Raw genomic sequence first — 20,483 nt, 5'->3', positions numbered from 1 at the left:
CAGGTGAGGAGGCACGGGATACATGCAGGTGAGGAAGCGGGGGATACATGCAGGTGAGGAGGCACGGGATACATGCAGGTGAGGAGGCACGGGGATACATGCAGGTGAGGAGGCACGGGATACATGCAGGTGAGGAGGCACGGGATACATGCAGGTGAGGAGGCACGGGATACATGCAGGTGAGGAAGCACGGGATACATGCAGGTGAGGAGGCGGGGGATACATGCAGGTGAGGAGGCACGGGATACATGCAGGTGAGGAGGCACGGGATACATGCAGGTGAGGAGGCACGGGATACATGCAGGTGAGGAGGCGGGGGATACATGCAGGTGAGGAGGCGGGGGATACATGCAGGTGAGGAGGCGGGGGATACATGCAGGTGAGGAGGCGGGGGATACATGCAGGTGAGGAGGCACGGGATACATGCAGGTGAGGAGGCACGGGATACATGCAGGTGAGGAGGCGGGGGATACATGCAGGTGAGGAGGCACGGGATACATGCAGGTGAGGAGGCACGGGATACATGCAGGTGAGGAAGCACGGGATACATGCAGGTGAGGAGGCGGGGGATACATGCAGGTGAGGAGGCACGGGATACATGCAGGTGAGGAGGCACGGGATACATGCAGGTGAGGAGGCACGGGATACATGCAGGTGAGGAGGCGGGGGATACATGCAGGTGAGGAGGCACGGGATACATGCAGGTGAGGAGGCACGGGATACATGCAGGTGAGGAAGCGGGGGGATACATGCAGGTGAGGAGGCACGGGATACATGCAGGTGAGGAGGCGGGGGATACATGCAGGTGAGGAGGCACGGGATACATGCAGGTGAGGAGGCACGGGATACATGCAGGTGAGGAGGCACGGGGATACATGCAGGTGAGGAGGCGGGGATACATGCAGGTGAGGAGGCACGGGATACATGCAGGTGAGGAGGCGGGGATACATGCAGGTGAGGAGGCACGGGGATACATGCAGGTGAGGAGGCACGGGATACATGCAGGTGAGGAGGCACGGGATACATGCAGGTGAGGAGGCACGGGATACATGCAGGTGAGGAGGCACGGGATACATGCAGGTGAGGAGGCACGGGATACATGCAGGTGAGGAGGCACGGGATACATGCAGGTGAGGAGGCACGGGATACATGCAGGTGAGGAGGCACGGGATACATGCAGGTGAGGAAGCGGGGGGATACATGCAGGTGAGGAAGCGGGGGATACATGCAGGTGAGGAGGCGGGGGATACATGCAGGTGAGGAGGCACGGGATACATGCAGGTGAGGAGGCACGGGATACATGCAGGTGAGGAAGCGGGGGGATACATGCAGGTGAGGAAGCGGGGGATACATGCAGGTGAGGAGGCACGGGATACATGCAGGTGAGGAAGCGGGGGATACATGCAGGTGAGGAGGCGGGGGATACATGCAGGTGAGGAGGCGAGGGGATACATGCAGGTGAGGAGGCACGGGGATACATGCAGGTGAGGAGGCACGGGGATACATGCAGGTAAGGAGGCACGGGGATACATGCAGGTGAGGAGGCACGGGATACATGCAGGTGAGGAGGCGGGGGATACATGCAGGTGAGGAGGCACGGGATACATGCAGGTGAGGAGGCACGGGATACATGCAGGTGAGGAGGCACGGGATACATGCAGGTGAGGAGGCACGGGATACATGCAGGTGAGGAGGCACGGGATACATGCAGGTGAGGAGGCACGGGATACATGCAGGTGAGGAGGCGGGGGATACATGCAGGTGAGGAGGCACGGGATACATGCAGGTGAGGAGGCACGGGATACATGCAGGTGAGGAGGCGGGGGATACATGCAGGTGAGGAGGCACGGGATACATGCAGGTGAGGAGGCACGGGATACATGCAGGTGAGGAAGCGGGGGGATACATGCAGGTGAGGAGGCACGGGATACATGCAGGTGAGGAGGCGGGGGATACATGCAGGTGAGGAGGCACGGGATACATGCAGGTGAGGAGGCACGGGATACATGCAGGTGAGGAGGCACGGGGATACATGCAGGTGAGGAGGCGGGGATACATGCAGGTGAGGAGGCACGGGATACATGCAGGTGAGGAGGCACGGGGATACATGCAGGTGAGGAGGCACGGGATACATGCAGGTGAGGAGGCACGGGATACATGCAGGTGAGGAGGCACGGGATACATGCAGGTGAGGAGGCACGGGATACATGCAGGTGAGGAGGCACGGGATACATGCAGGTGAGGAGGCACGGGATACATGCAGGTGAGGAGGCACGGGATACATGCAGGTGAGGAAGCGGGGGGATACATGCAGGTGAGGAAGCGGGGGATACATGCAGGTGAGGAGGCGGGGGATACATGCAGGTGAGGAGGCACGGGATACATGCAGGTGAGGAGGCACGGGATACATGCATGTGAGGAAGCGGGGGGATACATGCAGGTGAGGAAGCGGGGGATACATGCAGGTGAGGAGGCACGGGATACATGCAGGTGAGGAAGCGGGGGATACATGCAGGTGAGGAGGCGGGGGATACATGCAGGTGAGGAGGCGGGGGGATACATGCAGGTGAGGAGGCACGGGGATACATGCAGGTGAGGAGGCACGGGGATACATGCAGGTAAGGAGGCACGGGGATACATGCAGGTGAGGAGGCACGGGATACATGCAGGTGAGGAGGCGGGGGATACATGCAGGTGAGGAGGCACGGGATACATGCAGGTGAGGAGGCACGGGATACATGCAGGTGAGGAGGCACGGGATACATGCAGGTGAGGAGGCGGGGGATACATGCAGGTGAGGAGGCACGGGATACATGCAGGTGAGGAGGCACGGGATACATGCAGGTGAGGAGGCGGGGGATACATGCAGGTGAGGAGGCACGGGATACATGCAGGTGAGGAGGCACGGGATACATGCAGGTGAGGAGGCACGGGGATACATGCAGGTGAGGAGGCGGGGGATACATGCAGGTGAGGAGGCACGGGATACATGCAGGTGAGGAGGCACGGGGGGATACATGCAGGTGAGGAGGCGGGGGATACATGCAGGTGAGGAGGCGGGGGGATACATGCAGGTGAGGAGGCACGGGGATACATGCAGGTGAGGAGGCGGGGGGATACATGCAGGTGAGGAGGCACGGGGATACATGCAGGTGAGGAGGCACGGGGATACATGCAGGTGAGGAGGCACGGGGATACATGCAGGTGAGGAGGCACGGGATACATGCAGGTGAGGAGGCGGGGGATACATGCAGGTGAGGAGGCACGGGATACATGCAGGTGAGGAGGCACGGGATACATGCAGGTGAGGAGGCACGGGGATACATGCAGGTGAGGAGGCACGGGATACATGCAGGTGAGGAGGCACGGGGATACATGCAGGTGAGGAGGCACGGGATACATGCAGGTGAGGAGGCGGGGGGATACATGCAGGTGAGGAGGCACGGGATACATGCAGGTGAGGAGGCGGGGGATACATGCAGGTGAGGAGGCACGGGATACATGCAGGTGAGGAGGCACGGGATACATGCAGGTGAGGAGGCGGGGGATACATGCAGGTGAGGAGGCGGGGGATACATGCAGGTGAGGAGGCGGGGGGCAGGGCCAGGTCACCTGTGTCTTCTTTGTAGTCTCATTGTATTTGTAAGTTTTTCTTTAACGTGTGTGTGGTGTGTGGTGTGTGTGTGTGTGTGTGTGTGTGTGTACAGGACTGGCCTCTTTTCCATTTGATCAATGTTAGTGAGCATGGGTTTCCTCTTGGGCCTTGGACATAGTAGTGTGAGCAAGGCTGAGCCGTGCTGAGCCGCGCTCACACTCGGCACTGAGCCCCTGCAGCCGCAATGAGAGCGGATTTAGCAGGGGCTCGCGCACGCTTGCGGAAGCGTGTCTCACAAAAGTTTTCAGATTTGGCGCTCGGCGGAGCGCAGGGCCGGTCACGTGAGCGGTTCGCCCAATGAGGGCGAACCAGCTCCGTGACGTCACTGGCCCGCCCCCGACACGCCCACGGACGGCGCGCTGTGTAAGGCCAGGGAAAGCACCGCTTTCCCTGAGCCTCAGCGCGCCTCCGCACGGACAACATGACTATGTCCCAGGCCTTAGGTGGGTGTCACACTGAAGTCTTGGATCCTCTTGTATCTTGAGCCTTCTTCCGTCGGGGAGAAGCATGCCGTGCCCTACTTACACTGTGATGCCAAGGAGAGACTGATGTCGCTGGGTCATGTTACATCGCCACAAGTAGCTCGAGGAGGACGCTCTGACATGTTGCCTCCTCGCACGAAATGCGTCAGAGCGTCCTCCTCGAGCTACTTGTGGCGATGTAACATGGTTTGAAGACCTCAATAAAGATGATATTTTAGTGACCCAGCGACATCAGTCTCTCCTTGGCATCACAGTGTATGCAGCGCACGACATGCTTCTCCCCGACGGAAGAAACCTCTACTTGCTGTCTACATTTCAGCTGCCTCTCCAGGAGTATACTTCAATGAGTACACTTCAATATTTTTACTCGCTCACTCACCAGTTCTGATCCAGCTCTCGGGTAGTGTCACTGCAAGCTGTTTTGTTTTTTGGTTGATCCTGTTGGTGTTCTCCCTGAGACGTCCCCATTCCAATGCTTGGTCTACCCCTGTATATCTGAGCACAATAGGATCAAGATTATTGTGGATGAATTTAAACTGGATTGACTACACTTTTGCAGATGTGTATTAACCCATCAGTGCCTGCTCACATGCTTTACTGAGCTCTGTTATTGGGAGTTGTTCTCCGCCTGTTTCTTCCTCTTGTATCCTGTATCCCCTTAAAGCAGCCGTCCAAGCTCCCGTTTTTTTTTAATTCTTTATTTAATTTTCTTTCCCTTTAATACCAATCCACACAATGATGAGTAATTGGCCAAGTTGCCGATCGCTCCGTTCTCCCGTGATGCCATTAGTACACTGGTCCTGGGAGGGCGGCATTGCCCCTTTAGAAGGTGTCACAGCATGCGATGCAATGTGTCCATAATAACAGCCGGTGCCCGCCGGGTGTATTTCTGAGAGAGCCGGAGTTGCCGCCCCGGCAGTGCATTATGATGCACCGTACTGTGCAGGTTGCTGTTGGTGAATGCGTTATTATCTGCAGCCCGCCGGGTGTATTTCTGAGAGAGGCGGAGATGCCGCCCCGGCAGTGCATTATGATGCACCGTACTGTGCAGCTTGCGGTTGGTGAATGCGTTATTATCTGCAGCCCGCCGGGTGTATTTCTGAGAGAGCCGGAGATGCCGCCCCGGCAGTGCATTATGATGCACCGTACTGTGCAGCTTGCTGTTGGTGAATGCGTTATTATCTGCAGCCCGCCGGGTGTATTTCTGAGAGAGCCGGAGTTGCCGCCCCGGCAGTGCATTATGATGCACCGTACTGTGCAGCTTGCTGTTGGTGAATGCGTTATTATCTGCAGCCCGCCGGGTGTATTTCTGAGAGAGCCGGAGATGCCGCCCCGGCAGTGCATTATGATGCACCGTACTATGCAGCTTGCTGTTGGTGAATGCGTTATTATCTGCAGCCCGCCGGGTGTATTTCTGAGAGAGCCGGAGATGCCGCACCGGCAGTGCATTATGATGCACCGTACTGTGCAGCTTGCGGTTGGTGAATGCGTTATTATCTGCAGCCCGCCGGGTGTATTTCTGAGAGAGCCGGAGATGCCGCCCCGGCAGTGCATTATGATGCACCGTACTGTGCAGCTTGCTGTTGGTGAATGCGTTATTATCTGCTGTCCGCAGAGGCGTCTGGTTAAGTCCCTTGAGGACCTATGCTCTCAGTATGACCTGACTGTCCGGAGCTCCACGGGGGACATCATCCAGTTCATCTACGGGGGCGATGGGCTGGACCCTGCGGCCATGGAAGGGAAGGACGAGCCCCTGGAGTTCAAGCGTGTCCTGGACAATGTTCGGGTGAGTGACGTGTGCGGAGCTCATTCTGTCGCGTATTTTAAAGGCTACAAGGTACCGCTACTGGTCTAGTAATCTTCCACTTTATTTTACAAACAAGAAAGGATTTATGTTAAAGTTAAACATTTGATTCTATAATTTTAGTATAATTATAAGTTTAAGCCAAACTCTCCTTATATCTGTAGTATAATACAACTATATATATATTTTGTATAGTATTTTTTATTAATACCACTATATTTTTAGCAGCATCTTTTTCTCTTTCTCCCTCTCTCTCTCTCTTTCTCCTTCTCTCTCTCTTTCTCCCTCTCTTTCTCCCTCTCTCTCTCTCTTTCTCCTTCTCTCTCCTCTCTCTCTTTCTCCTTCTCTCTCCTCCTCTCTCCTCCCCCCCTCTTTCTCTCTCTCTTCTCTGCCCCTCTCTGTCTCTTCTCTGCCCCTCTTTCTCTCTCTCCTCTCCCCCTCTTTCTCTCTCTCCTCTCCCCCTCTTTCTCTTTCTCCTCTCCCCCTCTTTCTCTCTCTCCTCTCCCCCCTCTATCCTCCCTACCCCCACTCTTTTCTCTCTCTCCTCTCTCCTCCCTGCCCTCTTTCTCTCCCCCCTATTTTGCTCTCCTCCCTCTCCCCTATTTCTCTCTTTCTCCCTCTCTCTCTCTTTCTCCCTCTCTCTCTCTTTCTCACCCTCTCTCTCTTTCTCACCCACTCTCTCTTTCTCACCCTCTCTCTCTTTCTCACTCTCTCCCCCCCTTTTTCTCTATCCTCCCCCCTCTCTCTCTCTCCTCTCCCCCTGCTCCTTCCCCCCTCTCCTCCTTCCCCCCTCTCTCTCCCCCTCTCTCTCCTCCCCCCTTTCTCTCCTCCTTCCCCCCTCTCTCCTCACTCTCCTCACTCTTTTCTCTCCCTCCTCCCTGCCCTCTTTCTCTCCCTCTCCTCCCCACCCCCTATTTCTCCTCTCTACCCCCTATTTCTCTCCCCCCACCCCCCCATCTTTCTCTGTCTCCCTATTCTCCCTATCCATGCTCATTGACTAGGCTGTCTATCCCTGCCCGAAAGAACCAGCCCTCAGTAAGAATGAGCTTGTTCTAACCACCGAGTCCATCATGAAGAGATCGGAGTTCCTCTGCTGCCAGGATACGTATCTGCAGGTAACCAGCCTACCTGCGCTGCCCACCAACGTCCTGTAAGCAGCAGTGCGAGTGCTCACCCTAAGCAGGCAGCTTCCTCCCCCCCCCCCCCCCCCCCCCTTATATTGACATATTCATTAAGTGGTGCTATTCCATGAAACACCTCCCAGTACTTTATAACTCATTCACTTCAGTGAACTGTAAGGGGGCATAAGTACAGCTTAGTAAATCTGGGCCACAGCCTCCCAGTCAGCCTGATCGTATAGCCCAGGGGCGGCCAGCTCCAGTCCTCGGGGACCATTAACAGGTCTGGTTTTAAGGATATCCCTGCTTCAGCACAAGTGGCTCAGTCAGGGACTGATTGAGCCACCTGTGCTGGTGCAGGGATATCCTTTAAAACCTGACCTGTTGATTGTGCCTTGAGGACTGGAGCTGGCCTCTCCTGGTATAGCCACTCGGAGTGTGGTCTCTTCCTATGTTCCCTCATGGTGTTATATCCGGCTGGTAACCCAACGCCTAGCACGGTAACAGGCCTACAGAGGGGCCCCTTTGCCGGAAGCCCACACGGCTTGGATACCACTCATCAGATTGACAACAAGTAACATGGGGGGTTGGGGGGGGAGAAGGGCACAGACACAGCGTCTGGTTCTCAACTTGCGAGCGCTGTAAAATGTCACCTTGAGCCGCTGGTACAATGGTCACAGCCGGGGGAGGGGGGGGGGAACGTGAGTCAGGCGGGGGGGGGGGGAACGTGAGTCAGGCGGGGGGGGGGGGGGGGACGTGAGTCAGGCGGCGGGGGGGGGGGGAACGACGTGAGTCAGGCTGCTGCCGACCTATGATCCATCGCTGCCTGTCAGGGAGGCGGCAAGGAGTTTGTTTTATGGGCCTCTTCTACCTGACCTGAAATCCAAGCAGCCAGAGCCCGTGCAACGTGCACAAATAAAAGCCACATGTGTCCTCCGACCAAGACGGATGTCCTCCGCTCTGTATAGAAATCGGGCGTCACCGATTGTGTGTGCGAGCTGGTAATGTATGATGCTGCAAACTGAAAAACAAGCTGCTCCTTAAAACGTGCTGTGACCCTCCCATCTCTCTGCCGCCGGCGCAAAGGGACATCCCGAATAAATGCAACGTTGTAAAGCAACGTATTGAGTTGTAGGCTGTGGATAAACAGATTTTATAAAGTAATTATAATGCCAATTAACCCCTTTGTTTCCAGAGATGAAGATATCATGTTTATGTTGCTTTGCAATGCATTGCAGGCCCCTCTAGCTGCAAAAGGGTTAAGAATGATTAGAGCCGTTAATATGCATAAATTAGCCGGGATTATTTATTGATCACCTATTCTGAGACTTGACACTCTCTCTTCTTTTGAATTCTCTCCTCTCTTTCACACTCCTTCCCACGCTCCAAGTCGCTCACAGACACAGGGTACAGACAGTATTACGAGGTAACAGCATGGGTCTAACAGCCTTACCCGCTGCACTAACGCGCGGTACATGTACAGTATGTGCGTATGTACAGTATGTGCGCATGTACTCCTCGCTAGGGGTGGGGGGGTACAATGAGTATTTGGATCTCTCCAGCACAACATTATCCCCGTGAAAATTAACATGCAGCAGAGTATAAAGGTACCGAGCATGGCGATACACTTTTCGGAACCCATGTTCCAGAAGATATATTTTGAGTTTAGGGCCCTTAGCAGCCTGGCCTTGTTCAGTTCGCATGCTGGCTGCTTACGCTGCCTTTTTCATTGACACAAATAGCAGCAGCAGTTGTGTTCTCCATGGCAGATGTTTCTCTGGGGGGGGGGACAATAAATAGTTAGGAGCCAGCGTGGTATTGGAGAGGGGGGGAGGGGATCAGTCGGCAGCTCTGTTTCACTGTGTGTGTTAGTGTGTATCTGTGACACTGACACACACTCGCATCTTCGCTCTCCCCTCTGACTACCTCCGCCCCCAGCAGTCACACACACCTCCTCTCCGCTCCCCCTGCTCTCACTAAACTGTGCAGCGGTAACTTCACCTGTCAATCAGGTGAGTCATCACTGCGCACAGCGCAGGCGCCAGGGGGGACATTTTAGGCACCCAGGATTTTTCCATTCCGGTCATAAATATATACACACATACATACATACACACATACATACATACATACATACATACATACATATATATTGTTAAACATGTGTAAAAGAAATATATATGCATAGTACATAGTTACATACACACTTTCTGTATCGTTTAACTGAAGTAACTGCCACTATAATGTTTATACGCTTTTATCAGATCATTTCTTTGATTTAAAAGAATCTGAGGTTCATCCATGTGGCTGCAGGTCATGCTTTGTATTCCTTTACACTGCGGCATGTTAATTTTCAGGCGAAACAGGAGACGCTTTTTGCTTGACTTCTCTAGCACCGTATGGGCTCTAACACTGTGTGTTTACCGTTAACTGATCTTGCGTTGGTACGCAAGGCACTAACCATTCTCTGTGCCACCCGGAGCATGCCTCCATGTCTCTGTGCCACCCGCAGCATGCCTCCATGTCTCTGTGCCACCCGCAGCATGCCTCCATCTCTGTGCCACCCGGAGCGTGCCTCCATGTCTCTGTGCCACCCGGAGCGTGCCTCCATCTCTCTGTGCCACTCGGAGCGTGCCTCCATGTCTCTGTGCCACCCGGAGTGTGCCGCCATGTCTCTGTGCCACCCGGAGCGTGCCTCCATGTCTCTGTGCCACCCGCAGCGTGACTCCATCTCTCTGTGCCACCCGGAGCGTGCCTCCATCTCTGTGCCACCCAGAGCGTGCCTCCATCTCTCTGTGCCACCCGGAGCGTGCCTCCATCTCTCTGTGCCACCCGCAGCGTGACTCCATCTCTCTGTGCCACCCGGAGCGTGCCTCCATCTCTCTGTGCCACCCGGAGCGTGCCTCCATGTCTCTGTGCCACCCGCAGCGTGACTCCATCTCTCTGTGCCACCCGGAGCGTGCCTCCATCTCTCTGTGCCACCCGCAGCGTGACTCCATCTCTCTGTGCCACCCGGAGCGTGCCTCCATGTCTCTGTGCCACCCGGAGCGTGCCTCCATGTCTCTGTGCCACCCGCAGCGTGACTCCATCTCTCTGTGCCACCCGGAGCGTGCCTCCATCTCTGTGCCACCCGGAGCGTGCCTCCATCTCTCTGTGCCACCCGGAGCGTGCCTCCATCTCTCTGTGCCACCCGGAGCGTGCCTCCATGTCTCTGTGCCACCCGGAGCGTGCCTCCATGTCTCTGTGCCACCCGCAGCGTGCCTCCATGTCTCTGCCACCCGGAGCGTGCCTCCATGTCTCTGTGCCACCCGCAGCGTGCCTCCATCTCTCTGTGCCACCCGGAGCGTGCCTCCATCTCTCTGTGCCACCCGCAGCGTGCCTCCATGTCTCTGTGCCACCCGCAGCGTGCCTCCATCTCTCTGTGCCACCTGGGGCTTGCCTCCATCTCTGTGTGCCACCCGGGGCGTGCCTCCATCTCTCTGTGCCACCCGGGGCGTGCCTCCATCTCTCTGTGCCACCCGGAGCGTGCCTCCATCTCTCTGTGCCACCCGGAGCGTGCCTCCATCTCTCTGTGCCACCCGGAGCGTGCCTCCATCTCTCTGTGCCACCCGGAGCGTGCCTCCATCTCTCTGACACCCAGAGGTGCCTCCATCTCTGTGAAGACTAAACACAATGTAGCCAGAACATGTATGGATATAGTGTACACCGCATGCTGCTTTCCACACTGAGCGTGGCTGCATGTTTGCTTTTCCTTGCAGTGGTTTGAGAACTTGGCATGGTGAGCTTGAGCAAACGTTTGTGCAGATGTCACCTCGTCTTTCTGTAGCCCAGGGGGTGGCCAGCTCCAGTCCACAAGAGCTACTGTCAGGATTTCAGTTGAATATTGAGCCACCTGTGCTGAAGCAGGGATTTCCTGAAACCCCGACCTGTTTGTAGCTCTTGTGAACTGGAGTTGGCCGCCCCTGCTGCAGAACAGAACAATTTGACATGTTTTACAGGTTTTTTTAAGAATCATTTAATTTTTTTTTAAAGAAACCAAATCTAGCAAAAAATAATGATTTGAAAGTAAATTTTTTGCCGTCCTCAAAAAACCTTTTATTGAGTCTCAGGGGTCGGCATGTGGGAGTCCAGAGATCTGTGGGACACAGGCAGAACCTGTTGATCCCAGAGGAAGGTAGAATAAATAAACAGCCGGGTCAGAACCTCTTCCTTGATCCCGCGTAGGGGGGAGCAGACGCACGAAGCTCCGTGTGTTCCTTCTCTGGCATCTCATTTGCCCGCTTGTCTTCCAGGAGATAAAGAAGTTTGTGCAGGAAGTGTCTGAACGCATTAAGAAGACCCGCGATAAATATGGCATCAATGACAACGGCACCACTGAGGTAGGTAACCTTGATGGACGAGGTGTGTTGAACCACTGCTGCTGGAATACGTCGGAGGCCTGGTTCTCGTGGGACCGGAGTCTATTATCCTCCTCATCCTATTACAATGTGTCACCATCTTAATATTCTGTAGGGTTTTTCCCCATTGTCTTTACCTCTAGTTCTGTGCTATGGAGCATGTTGCCGACATGTAATCTCTCTCTCCTCTCTCTCTCTTTTCTCTCTCTCTCCTCTCTCTCTTTTCTCTCTCTCTCTCCTCTCTCTCGAATAGAAGATACCGTTCTTTGGCCAGCTAAATGCTTTTATTTGAGCGAGCTTTCGATATACACTGATCTCTTCTTCCAGAGATGTTGCAATGAATAAAGCAAGAAAGGTTTAACTTAAAATAATACTGATAATTGTATGTACTTCAGAATGGGCAGCAGTAATAACCTGGGGGGTTTCCTTTTTGGGAAAACTGATTAACTCGATGTTAGTGATTTTGTATTATGATTATACACAAAAGACCATAGGAATGTATACTTCCTGCACAGGCGTTAGAACACTATGTTGAGTTGTGTATGTACGCTTCGGGTATTTTTTCACGTCCTAGTGTTGACAGACTGAGCTGCTTCAGCACTTGGGTCATATAATGAGCATTCCCTGTGGAACTGAGGGTGTGAAACGCTGCTCTGGTAAGAGTGACCCGAGCATCGCTTCTGTCTCCCTGCCAGCGGATACATGTAACATTGTATCATTCTAACGGAGTGTGTTCTCTCGGTGTGTCTGATCACCGTGTTCTCTGTGTGTGTCTGATCACCGTGTTCCCTCTGTGTGTCTGATCACCGTGTTCCCTCTGTGTGTCTGATCACCGTGTTCCCTCTGTGTGTCTGATCACCGTGTTCTCTCTGTGTGTCTGATCACCGTGTTCTCTCTGTGTGTCTGATCACCGTGTTCTCTCTGTGTGTCTGATCACCGTGTTCTCTCTGTGTGTCTGATCACCGTGTTCTCTCTGTGTGTCTGATCACCGTGTTCCCTCTGTGTGTCTGATCACCGTGTTCCCTCTGTGTGTCTGATCACCGTGTTCCCTCTGTTTGTCTGATCACCGTGTTCTCTCTGTGTGTCTGATCACCATGTTCTCTCTGTGTGTCTGATCACCGCGTTCTCTCTGTGTGACTGATCACCGTGTTCCCTCTGTGTGTTTGATCACCGTGTTCTCTCTGTGTGTCTGATCACCGTGTTCTCTCTGTGTGTCTGATCACCGTGTTCTCTCTGTGTGTCTGATCACCGCGTTCTCTCTGTGTGACTGATCACCGTGTTCCCTCTGTGTGTTTGATCACCGTGTTCTCTCTGTGTGTCTGATCACCGTGTTCTCTCTGTGTGTCTGATCACCGTGTTCTCTCTGTGTGTCTGATCACCGCGTTCACTCTGTGTGTCTGATCACCGTGTTCCCTCTGTGTGTCTGATCACCGTGTTCTCTCTGTGTGTCTGATCACCGTGTTCTCTCTGTGTGTCTGATCACCGTGTTCTCTCTGTGTGTCTGATCACCGTGTTCTCTCTGTGTGTCTGATCACCGTGTTCTCTCTGTGTGTCTGATCACCGTGTTCTCTCTGTGTTCTGATCACCGTGTTCCCTCTGTGTGTCTGATCACCGTGTTCCCTCTGTGTGTCTGATCACCGCGTTCCCTGTGTGTCTGATCACCGTGTTCCCTGTGTGTCTGATCACCGTGTTCTCTCTGTGTGTCTGATCACTGTGTTCCCTCTGTGTCTGATCACCGTGTTCCCTCTGTGTGTCTGATCACCGTGTTCTCTCTGTGTGTCTGATCACCGTGTTCTCTCTGTGTGTCTGATCACCGTGTTCCCTCTGTGTGTCTGATCACCGTGTTCTCTCTGTGTGTCTGATCACCGTGTTCTCTCTGTGTGTCTGATCACCGTGTTCTCTCTGTGTGTCTGATCACCGTGTTCTCTCTGTGTGTCTGATCACTGTGTTCCCTCTGTGTCTGATCACCATGTTCCCTCTGTGTGTCTGATCACCGTGTTCTCTCTGTGTGTCTGATCACCGTGTTCTCTTTGTGTGTCTGATCACCGTGTTCTCTCTGTGTGTCTGATCACCGTGTTCCCTCAGTGTGTCTGATCACCGTGTTCTCTCTGTGTCTGATCACCGTGTTCTCTCTGTGTCTGATCACCGTGTTCTCTCTGTGTCTGATCACCGTGTTCCCTCTGTGTGTCTGATCACCGTGTTCCCTCTGTGTGTCTGATCACCGTGTTCTCTCTGTGTGTCTGATCACCGTGTTCTCTCTGTGTGTCTGATCACCGTCTTCTCTCTGTGTGTCTGATCACCGTCTTCTCTCTGTGTGTCTGATCACCGTGTTCTCTCTGTGTGTCTGATCACCGTGTTCTCTCTGTGTGTCTGATCACCGTGTTCCCTCAGTGTGTCTGATCACCGTGTTCTCTCTATGTGTCTGATCACCGTGTTCTCTCTGTGTCTGATCACCGTGTTCCCTCTGTGTGTCTGATCACCGTGTTCTCTCTGTGTGTCTGATCACCGTCTTCTCTCTGTGTGTCTGATCACCGTGTTGCCTCTGTGTCTGATCACCGTGTACCCTCTGTGTGTCTGATCACCGTGTTCCCTCTGTGTGTCTGATCACCGTGTTCCCTCTGTTTGTCTGATCACCGTGTTCTCTCTGTGTGTCTGATCACCGTGTTCCCTCTGTGTGTCTGATCACCGTGTTCCCTCTGTGTGTCTGATCACCGTGTTCCCTCTGTGTGTCTGATCACCGTGTTCTCTCTGTGTGTCTGATCACCGCGTTCTCTGTGTGTCTGATCACCGTGTTCTCTCTGTGTGTCTGATCACCGTGTTCTCTCTCTGTGTCTGATCACCGTGTTCCCTCTGTGTGTCTGATCACCGCGTTCTCTGTGTGTCTGATCACCGTGTTCCCTCTGTGTGTCTGATCACCGTGTTCCCTCTGTGTGTCTGATCACCGTGTTCTCTCTGTGTGTCTGATCACCGCGTTCTCTGTGTGTCTGATCACCGTGTTCTCTCTCTGTGTCTGATCACTGTGTTCCCTCTGTGTGTCTGATCACCGTGTTCTCTCTGTGTGTCTGATCACCGTGTTCTCTCTGTGTTCTGATCACCGTGTTCCCTCTGTGTGTCTGATCACCGTGTTCCCTCTTTGTGTCTGATCACCGTGTTCCCTCTGTGTGTCTGATCACCGTGTTCCCTCTGTGTGTCTGATCACCGTGTTCTCTCTGTGTGTCTGATCACCGTGTTCTCTCTGTGTGTCTGATCACCGTGTTCTCTCTGTGTGTCTGATCACCGTGTTCTCTCTGTGTGTCTGATCACCGTGTTCTCTCTGTGTGTCTGATCACCGCGTTCTCTGTGTGTCTGATCACCGTGTTCTCTCTGTGTGTCTGATCACCGTGTTCTCTCTCTGTGTCTGATCACTGTGTTCCCTCTGTGTGTCTGATCACCGCGTTCTCTGTGTGTCTGATCACCGTGTTCTCTCTGTGTGTCTGATCACCGTGTTCTCTCTCTGTGTCTGATCACCGTGTTCCCTCTGTGTGTCTGATCACCGTGTTCCCTCTGTGTGTCTGATCACCGTGTTCCCTCAGTGTGTCTGATCACCGTGTTCTCTCTCTGTGTGTCTGATCACCGTGTTCTCTCTCTGTGTGTCTGATCACCGTGTTCTCTCTCTGTGTCTGATCACTGTGTTCCCTCTGTGTGTCTGATCACCGTGTTCTCTCTGTGTGTCTGATCACCGTGTTCTCTCTGTGTTCTGATCACCGTGTTCCCTCTGTGTGTCTGATCACCGTGTTCTCTCTGTGTGTCTGATCACCGTGTTCTCTCTGTGTGTCTGATCACTGTGTTCCCTCTGTGTCTGATCACCGTGTTCCCTCTGTGTGTCTGATCACCGTGTTCTCTCTGTGTGTCTGATCACCGTGTTCTCTCTGTGTGTCTGATCACCGTGTTCCCTCAGTGTGTCTGATCACCGTGTTCTCTCTGTGTCTGATCACTGTGTTCTCTCTGTGTCTGATCACCGTGTTCCCTCTGTGTGTCTGATCAACGTGTTCTCTCTGTGTGTCTGATCACCGTGTTCTCTCTGTGTGTCTGATCACCGTGTTCTCTCTGTGTGTCTGATCACCGTGTTCTCTCTGTGTGTCTGATCACCGTGTTCTCTCTGTGTGTCTGATCACCGTGTTCTCTCTGTGTGTCTGATCACCGTGTTCTCTCTGTGTGTCTGATCACCGTGTTCTCTCTGTGTGTCTGATCACTGTGTTCCCTCTGTGTCTGATCACTGTGTTCCCTCTGTGTGTGTCTGATCACCGTGTTCTCTCTGTGTGTCTGATCACCGTGTTCTCTCTGTGTGTCTGATCACACTGTTCTCTCTGTGTGTCTGATCACCGTGTTCTCTCTGTGTGTCTGATCACCGTGTTTTCTCTGTGTGTCTGATCACCGTGTTCTCTCTGTGTGTCTGATCACCGTGTTCTCTCTGTGTGTCTGCTCACCGCGTTCTCTGTGTGTCTGATCACCGTGTTCTCTCTGTGTGTCTGATCACCGCGTTCTCTCTGTGTGTCTGATCACCGCGTTCTCTCTGTGTGTCTGATCACCGCGTTCTCTCTGTGTGTCTGATCACCGTGTTCCCTCTGTGTGTCTGATCACCGTGTTCTCTCTGTGTGTCTGATCACCGTGTTCTCTCTGTGTGTCTGATCACCGTGTTCTCTCTGTGTGTCTGATCACCGTGTTCCCTCTGTGTGTCTGATCACCGTGTTCTCTCTGTGTGTCTGATCACCGTGTTCTCTCTGTGTGTCTGATCACCGTGTTCTCTCTGTGTGTCTGATCACCGTGTTCTCTCTGTGTGTCTGATCACCGTGTTCTCTCTGTGTGTCTGATCACCGTGTTCTCTCTGTGTGTGTCTGATCACCGCGTTCTCTCTGTGTGTCTGATCACCGTGTTCCCTCTGTGTGTCTGATCACCGTGTTCTCTCTGTGTGTCTGATCACACTGTTCTCTCTGTGTGTCTGATCACCGTGTTCTCTCTGTGTGTCTGATCACACTGTTCTCTCTGTGTGTCTGATCACCGTGTTTTCTCTGTGTGTCTGATCACCGTGTTCTCTCTGTGTGTCTGATCACCGTGTTCTCTCTGTGTGTCTGATCACCGTGTTCTCTCTGTGTGTCTGATCACCGTGTTCTCTCTGTGTGTCTGATCACCGTGTTCCCTCTGTGTGTCTGATCACCGTGTTCTCTCTGTGTGTCTGATCACCGTGTTCTCTCTGTGTGTCTGATCACCGTGTTCTCTCTGTGTGTCTGATCACCGTGTTCTCTCTGTGTGTCTGATCACCGTGTTCTCTCTGTGTGTCTGATCACCGCGTTCTCTGTGTGTCTGATCACCGCGTTCTCTGTGTGTCTGATCACCGCGTTCTCTGTGTGTCTGATCACCGCGTTCTCTCTGTGTGTCTGATCACCGTGTTCTCTCCTTGTTCTTGGTTTAGCCGCGGGTGTTATATCAGCTGGACAGAATCACCCCCACGCAGCTGGAGAAGTTTTTAGAGACCTGTCGCGATAAGTACATGAGGTAAGTGCTGTCCATGTAACATTTGTGTGGGATGTGTAGGGTGCATAACACTGCACCTTGTGTCATTGTGTCATCTTTCTGAGAGGTACAGACTTGGTGTGTGTTAGGTACGTACAGTCTCTGTATTGTGAGGGATAGACTTGACAGGAGTGGAGACCTTTTGACTTAAGTGAGCGAAACTAGTCCCTTCAGACTCTTGTCAATGTCTCACTGGTGTGTGGTAGGTAGACTTGATTCATCCTTTTTGTGTTTGTGCCTATAACAATGTTTATCCCTTCCTGTATAAGAGCCACACTGTGAGTTATCTGTGTCTTTTGTGCTTGTTACTATATGTAGAAGATAGATATCGCCTGCCTGTGCCCTCCTCTTCTAGTGTTTTGCTTGGGTGTGACTAAGGCTGCGAACCCTCTGCGGCCGGCGGGGCGCGCGGCCGCGAACCACCAGACCCTTGCCCGAATGGTCCCTGCCCCCGCTGCCTCCTTCCGGCAGGGCTGACTACGTACTGTGACGCGTCAGCCGGCCGATACTGCAAGAATCTAGTGATTTTCGGTGTTGACGCGTCACGTGGTACGCGAGTCAGCCAATGGGGAGGAGGGGAGGGAAGGAGCTAGATGGGAGGCGCCTTGGGCGGGGAGCAGTGAAGGAGCTGTGGGTTATTAAAGTGTGTGTGTGTGTGTGTGTGTGTGTGGACGGCACCACGATCAGAGCCCTCCCTCCCACTCCCGCCCCCCTCCCTCTCCGGCTCCCTACAGACCGCATATCGCGGTCTGTGTCTGTAAGCGCCCTGGCTGTCTGCAGTGCGGGCGCGCTGACGGAGGGAGCGGGCGAGTTAGCCGCGGTATCACTTTTCCCCTGAGCTTCCCTGTACTTCTCCTCCTTTGTCCCTCGGCAGAGCTCAGATGGAGCCAGGCTCCGCTGTGGGGGCTCTCTGTGCACAGAGTATCGGGGAGCCCGGCACGCAGATGACCCTGAAAACGTTTCACTTTGCTGGAGTGGCTTCTATGAACATAACCCTGGGTGTGCCTCGCATCAAGGAGATCATCAACGCCTCGAAGAACATCAGGTGTGTTCATATTTACCAGTCTGCCAGAAGTGCGGAAAGGTCTCCTATTTAGAGGTGTGTAATGGTGGGGTCAGATTGCTACATATTGGATAAGTTAAGGGAGTATTTTAATGGCCGTGAGGGAGAGGTTTGTATTACGGATGAGCGTGTCACACATTGGGCGAAATATGTGATGGGGGTCAGGGTGTGTGATGGGGGGTAGGGTGTGTGCGCGATGGGGTTAGAGTGTCACCCACTGGGTGAGAGATTGGTGAGGGTGTCCCATTGTGTATGTGATGGGCTTAGGTTGTCACACATTGGGTATGGGTGAGGGTGTCACATTGGGTGAGAGGTGTGTGTGATGGGTGAGGGTGTAGCACATTGGGTGAGGTGTGTGTGTGTGTGTGTGTGTGTGTGTGTGTGTGTGGTGAGTTTAGGGTGTCACTCATTGGGTATGAGTGAGGGTGTCACATTGGGTGAGGTGTGTGTGTGGTGGGTTTAGGATGTCACCCATTGGGTGAGAGGTGTGTGGTGAGTTTAGGGTGTCACTCATTGGGTATGAGTGAGGGTGTCACATTGGGTGAGATGTGTGTGTGGTGGGTTTAGGATGTCACCCATTGGGTGAGAGGTGTGTGGTGAGTTTAGGGTGTCACTCATTGGGTATGGGTGAGGGTGTCACATTGGGTGAGGTGTGTGTGGTGGGTTTAGGATGTCACCCATTGGGTGAGAGGTGTGTGTGATGGGTGAGGGTGTAGCACATTGGGTGAGAGGTGTGTGCGTGATGGGTGAGGGTGTCGCACATTGGGTGAGAGGTGTGTGTGATGGGTGTGGGTGTCACCTATTTGGGTGAGCTGTACTTTCTGCCCTCTGCTAGAAGCCGGGGTGAATCCCGCCTGGATTGTAACTTCATGTCCTCACCGCTTGCTTCACTGCAGCACGCCCATCATTACCGCCCAGCTGGACACAGACAATAACGCTGATTTTGCTCGTCTGGTGAAAGGCAGAATCGAGAAGACCTTGCTTGGAGAGGTAAGCGACTGGAAGCTCTTCTGGCCAGTGCTTCCGTCTCCCTGTATTGCATCTCTGTTCCTCCATATTACACTGTGTACTGTATACTTGTACAATAAAGTGCTGTGTGCTTGGTCAGCACTATATATGAGTAAAGCATTTATAATAATGCCCCTGTGCTGGTGCCTTCATCCTGCAGGTTTCACCCCTCAGCTCTGGGGAGCCTGCGTTGTGTTGGGTTACATTGTGTTTCTGAGTGCCCGGAGCTTTATTTGCTGTGTTTGTTGCATCTCTGTACAGATCTCAGAGTACATTGAAGAAGTGTTTCTTCCTGATGACTGTTTTCTCCTGGTGAAGCTTTCTATGGAACGCATACGGCTTTTGAGGCTGGAAGTAAGTAACTCTGGACCTAACACTACTACCTTAAAGATATTAGGTGGCACATATTTCTAACCCCTGCTTTATATAGGGTCTCATATACCAGGAACACATCCCTGTCACTCGGACATTAGGGACAGGTACCTCTCTCTTTCCCTTGTTCACTAACAGTGACATCATAAAACACTTACCTGTCGCACTATTCTTCAGAGGTATCAGGAATACTTACCTCTCCCTCTGCCGCCCCTCGCCTCTCCCTGTGCCACCCCACGCCTCTCCCTGTGCCGCCTCTCGCTCTGACGCCCCTCGCCTCTCGCTCTGACGCCTCTCGCTCTGACGCCCCTCGCCTCTCGCTCTGACGCCCCTCGCCTCTCGCCCTGACGCCTCTCGCCCCTCGACTCTCGCTGTGACGCCCCTCGCCTCTCGCTGTGACGCCCCTCGCCTCTCGCTGTGACGCCCCTCGCCTCTCGCTGTGACGCCCCTCGCCTCTCGCTGTGACGCCCCTCGCCTCTCGCTGTGACGCCCCTCGCCTCTCGCTGTGACGCCTCTCGCTGTGACGCCCCTCGCCTCTCGCTCTGCCGCCCCCCCTCGCTCTGCCGCCCCCCGTCGCCTCTCGCTCTGCCGTCGCCTCTCGCTCTGCCGCCCCCCCTCGCCTCTCGCTCTGCCGCCCCCCCTCGCCTCTCGCTCTGCCGCCCCCCCTCGCCTCTCGCTCTGCAGCCCCCCCTCGCCTCTCGCTCTGCCGCCCCCCCTCGCCTCTCGCTCTGCCGCCCCCCCTCGCCTCTCGCTCTGCCGCCCCCCGTCGCCTCTCGCTCTGCCGCCCCCCCTCGCCTCTCGCTCTGCCGCCCCCCCTCGCCTCTCGCTCTGCCGCCCCCCCTCGCCTCTCGCTCTGCCGCCCCCCCTCGCCTCTCGCTCTGCCGCCCCCCCTCGCCTCTCGCTCTGCCGCCCCCCCTCGCCTCTCGCTCTGCCGCCCCCCCTCGCCTCTCGCTCTGCCGCCCCCCCTCGCCTCTCGCTCTGCCGCCCCCCCCCTCGCCTCTCGCTCTGCCGCCCCCCCCTCGCCTCTCGCTCTG

At 54.4% G+C, this 20,483-nt stretch overlaps 1 protein-coding gene across 4 annotated transcripts in view; it reads left to right on the top strand.

The window, feature by feature from the left end:
- Positions 1–20,483, top strand: part of POLR3A (RNA polymerase III subunit A) — a 63,811-nt gene that overhangs the window by 31,651 nt on the left and 11,677 nt on the right. For 2 of the 4 annotated variants that reach the window (XM_075610361.1, XM_075610359.1), the window contains 8 exons: positions 5,753–5,923; positions 6,943–7,056; positions 8,450–8,485; positions 11,352–11,438; positions 16,906–16,988; positions 17,881–18,051; positions 18,966–19,059; positions 19,339–19,431. In XM_075610361.1, coding sequence (XP_075466476.1) covers positions 5,753–5,923; positions 6,943–7,056; positions 8,450–8,485; positions 11,352–11,438; positions 16,906–16,988; positions 17,881–18,051; positions 18,966–19,059; positions 19,339–19,431 — 849 coding nt within the window. Of the gene's footprint in view, positions 1–5,752; positions 5,924–6,942; positions 7,057–8,449; positions 8,486–11,351; positions 11,439–16,905; positions 16,989–17,880; positions 18,052–18,965; positions 19,060–19,338; positions 19,432–19,507; positions 20,061–20,483 lie in introns of those variants that run through there. The other 2 variants (XM_075610362.1, XM_075610360.1) reach the window with 2 other exon arrangements.

The sequence above is a fragment of the Ascaphus truei genome, chromosome 8, assembly GCF_040206685.1.
Source record: "Ascaphus truei isolate aAscTru1 chromosome 8, aAscTru1.hap1, whole genome shotgun sequence".
Lineage (NCBI taxonomy): Eukaryota > Metazoa > Chordata > Amphibia > Anura > Ascaphidae > Ascaphus > Ascaphus truei.
This window is presented reverse-complemented; position numbering and strand designations above follow the sequence as displayed.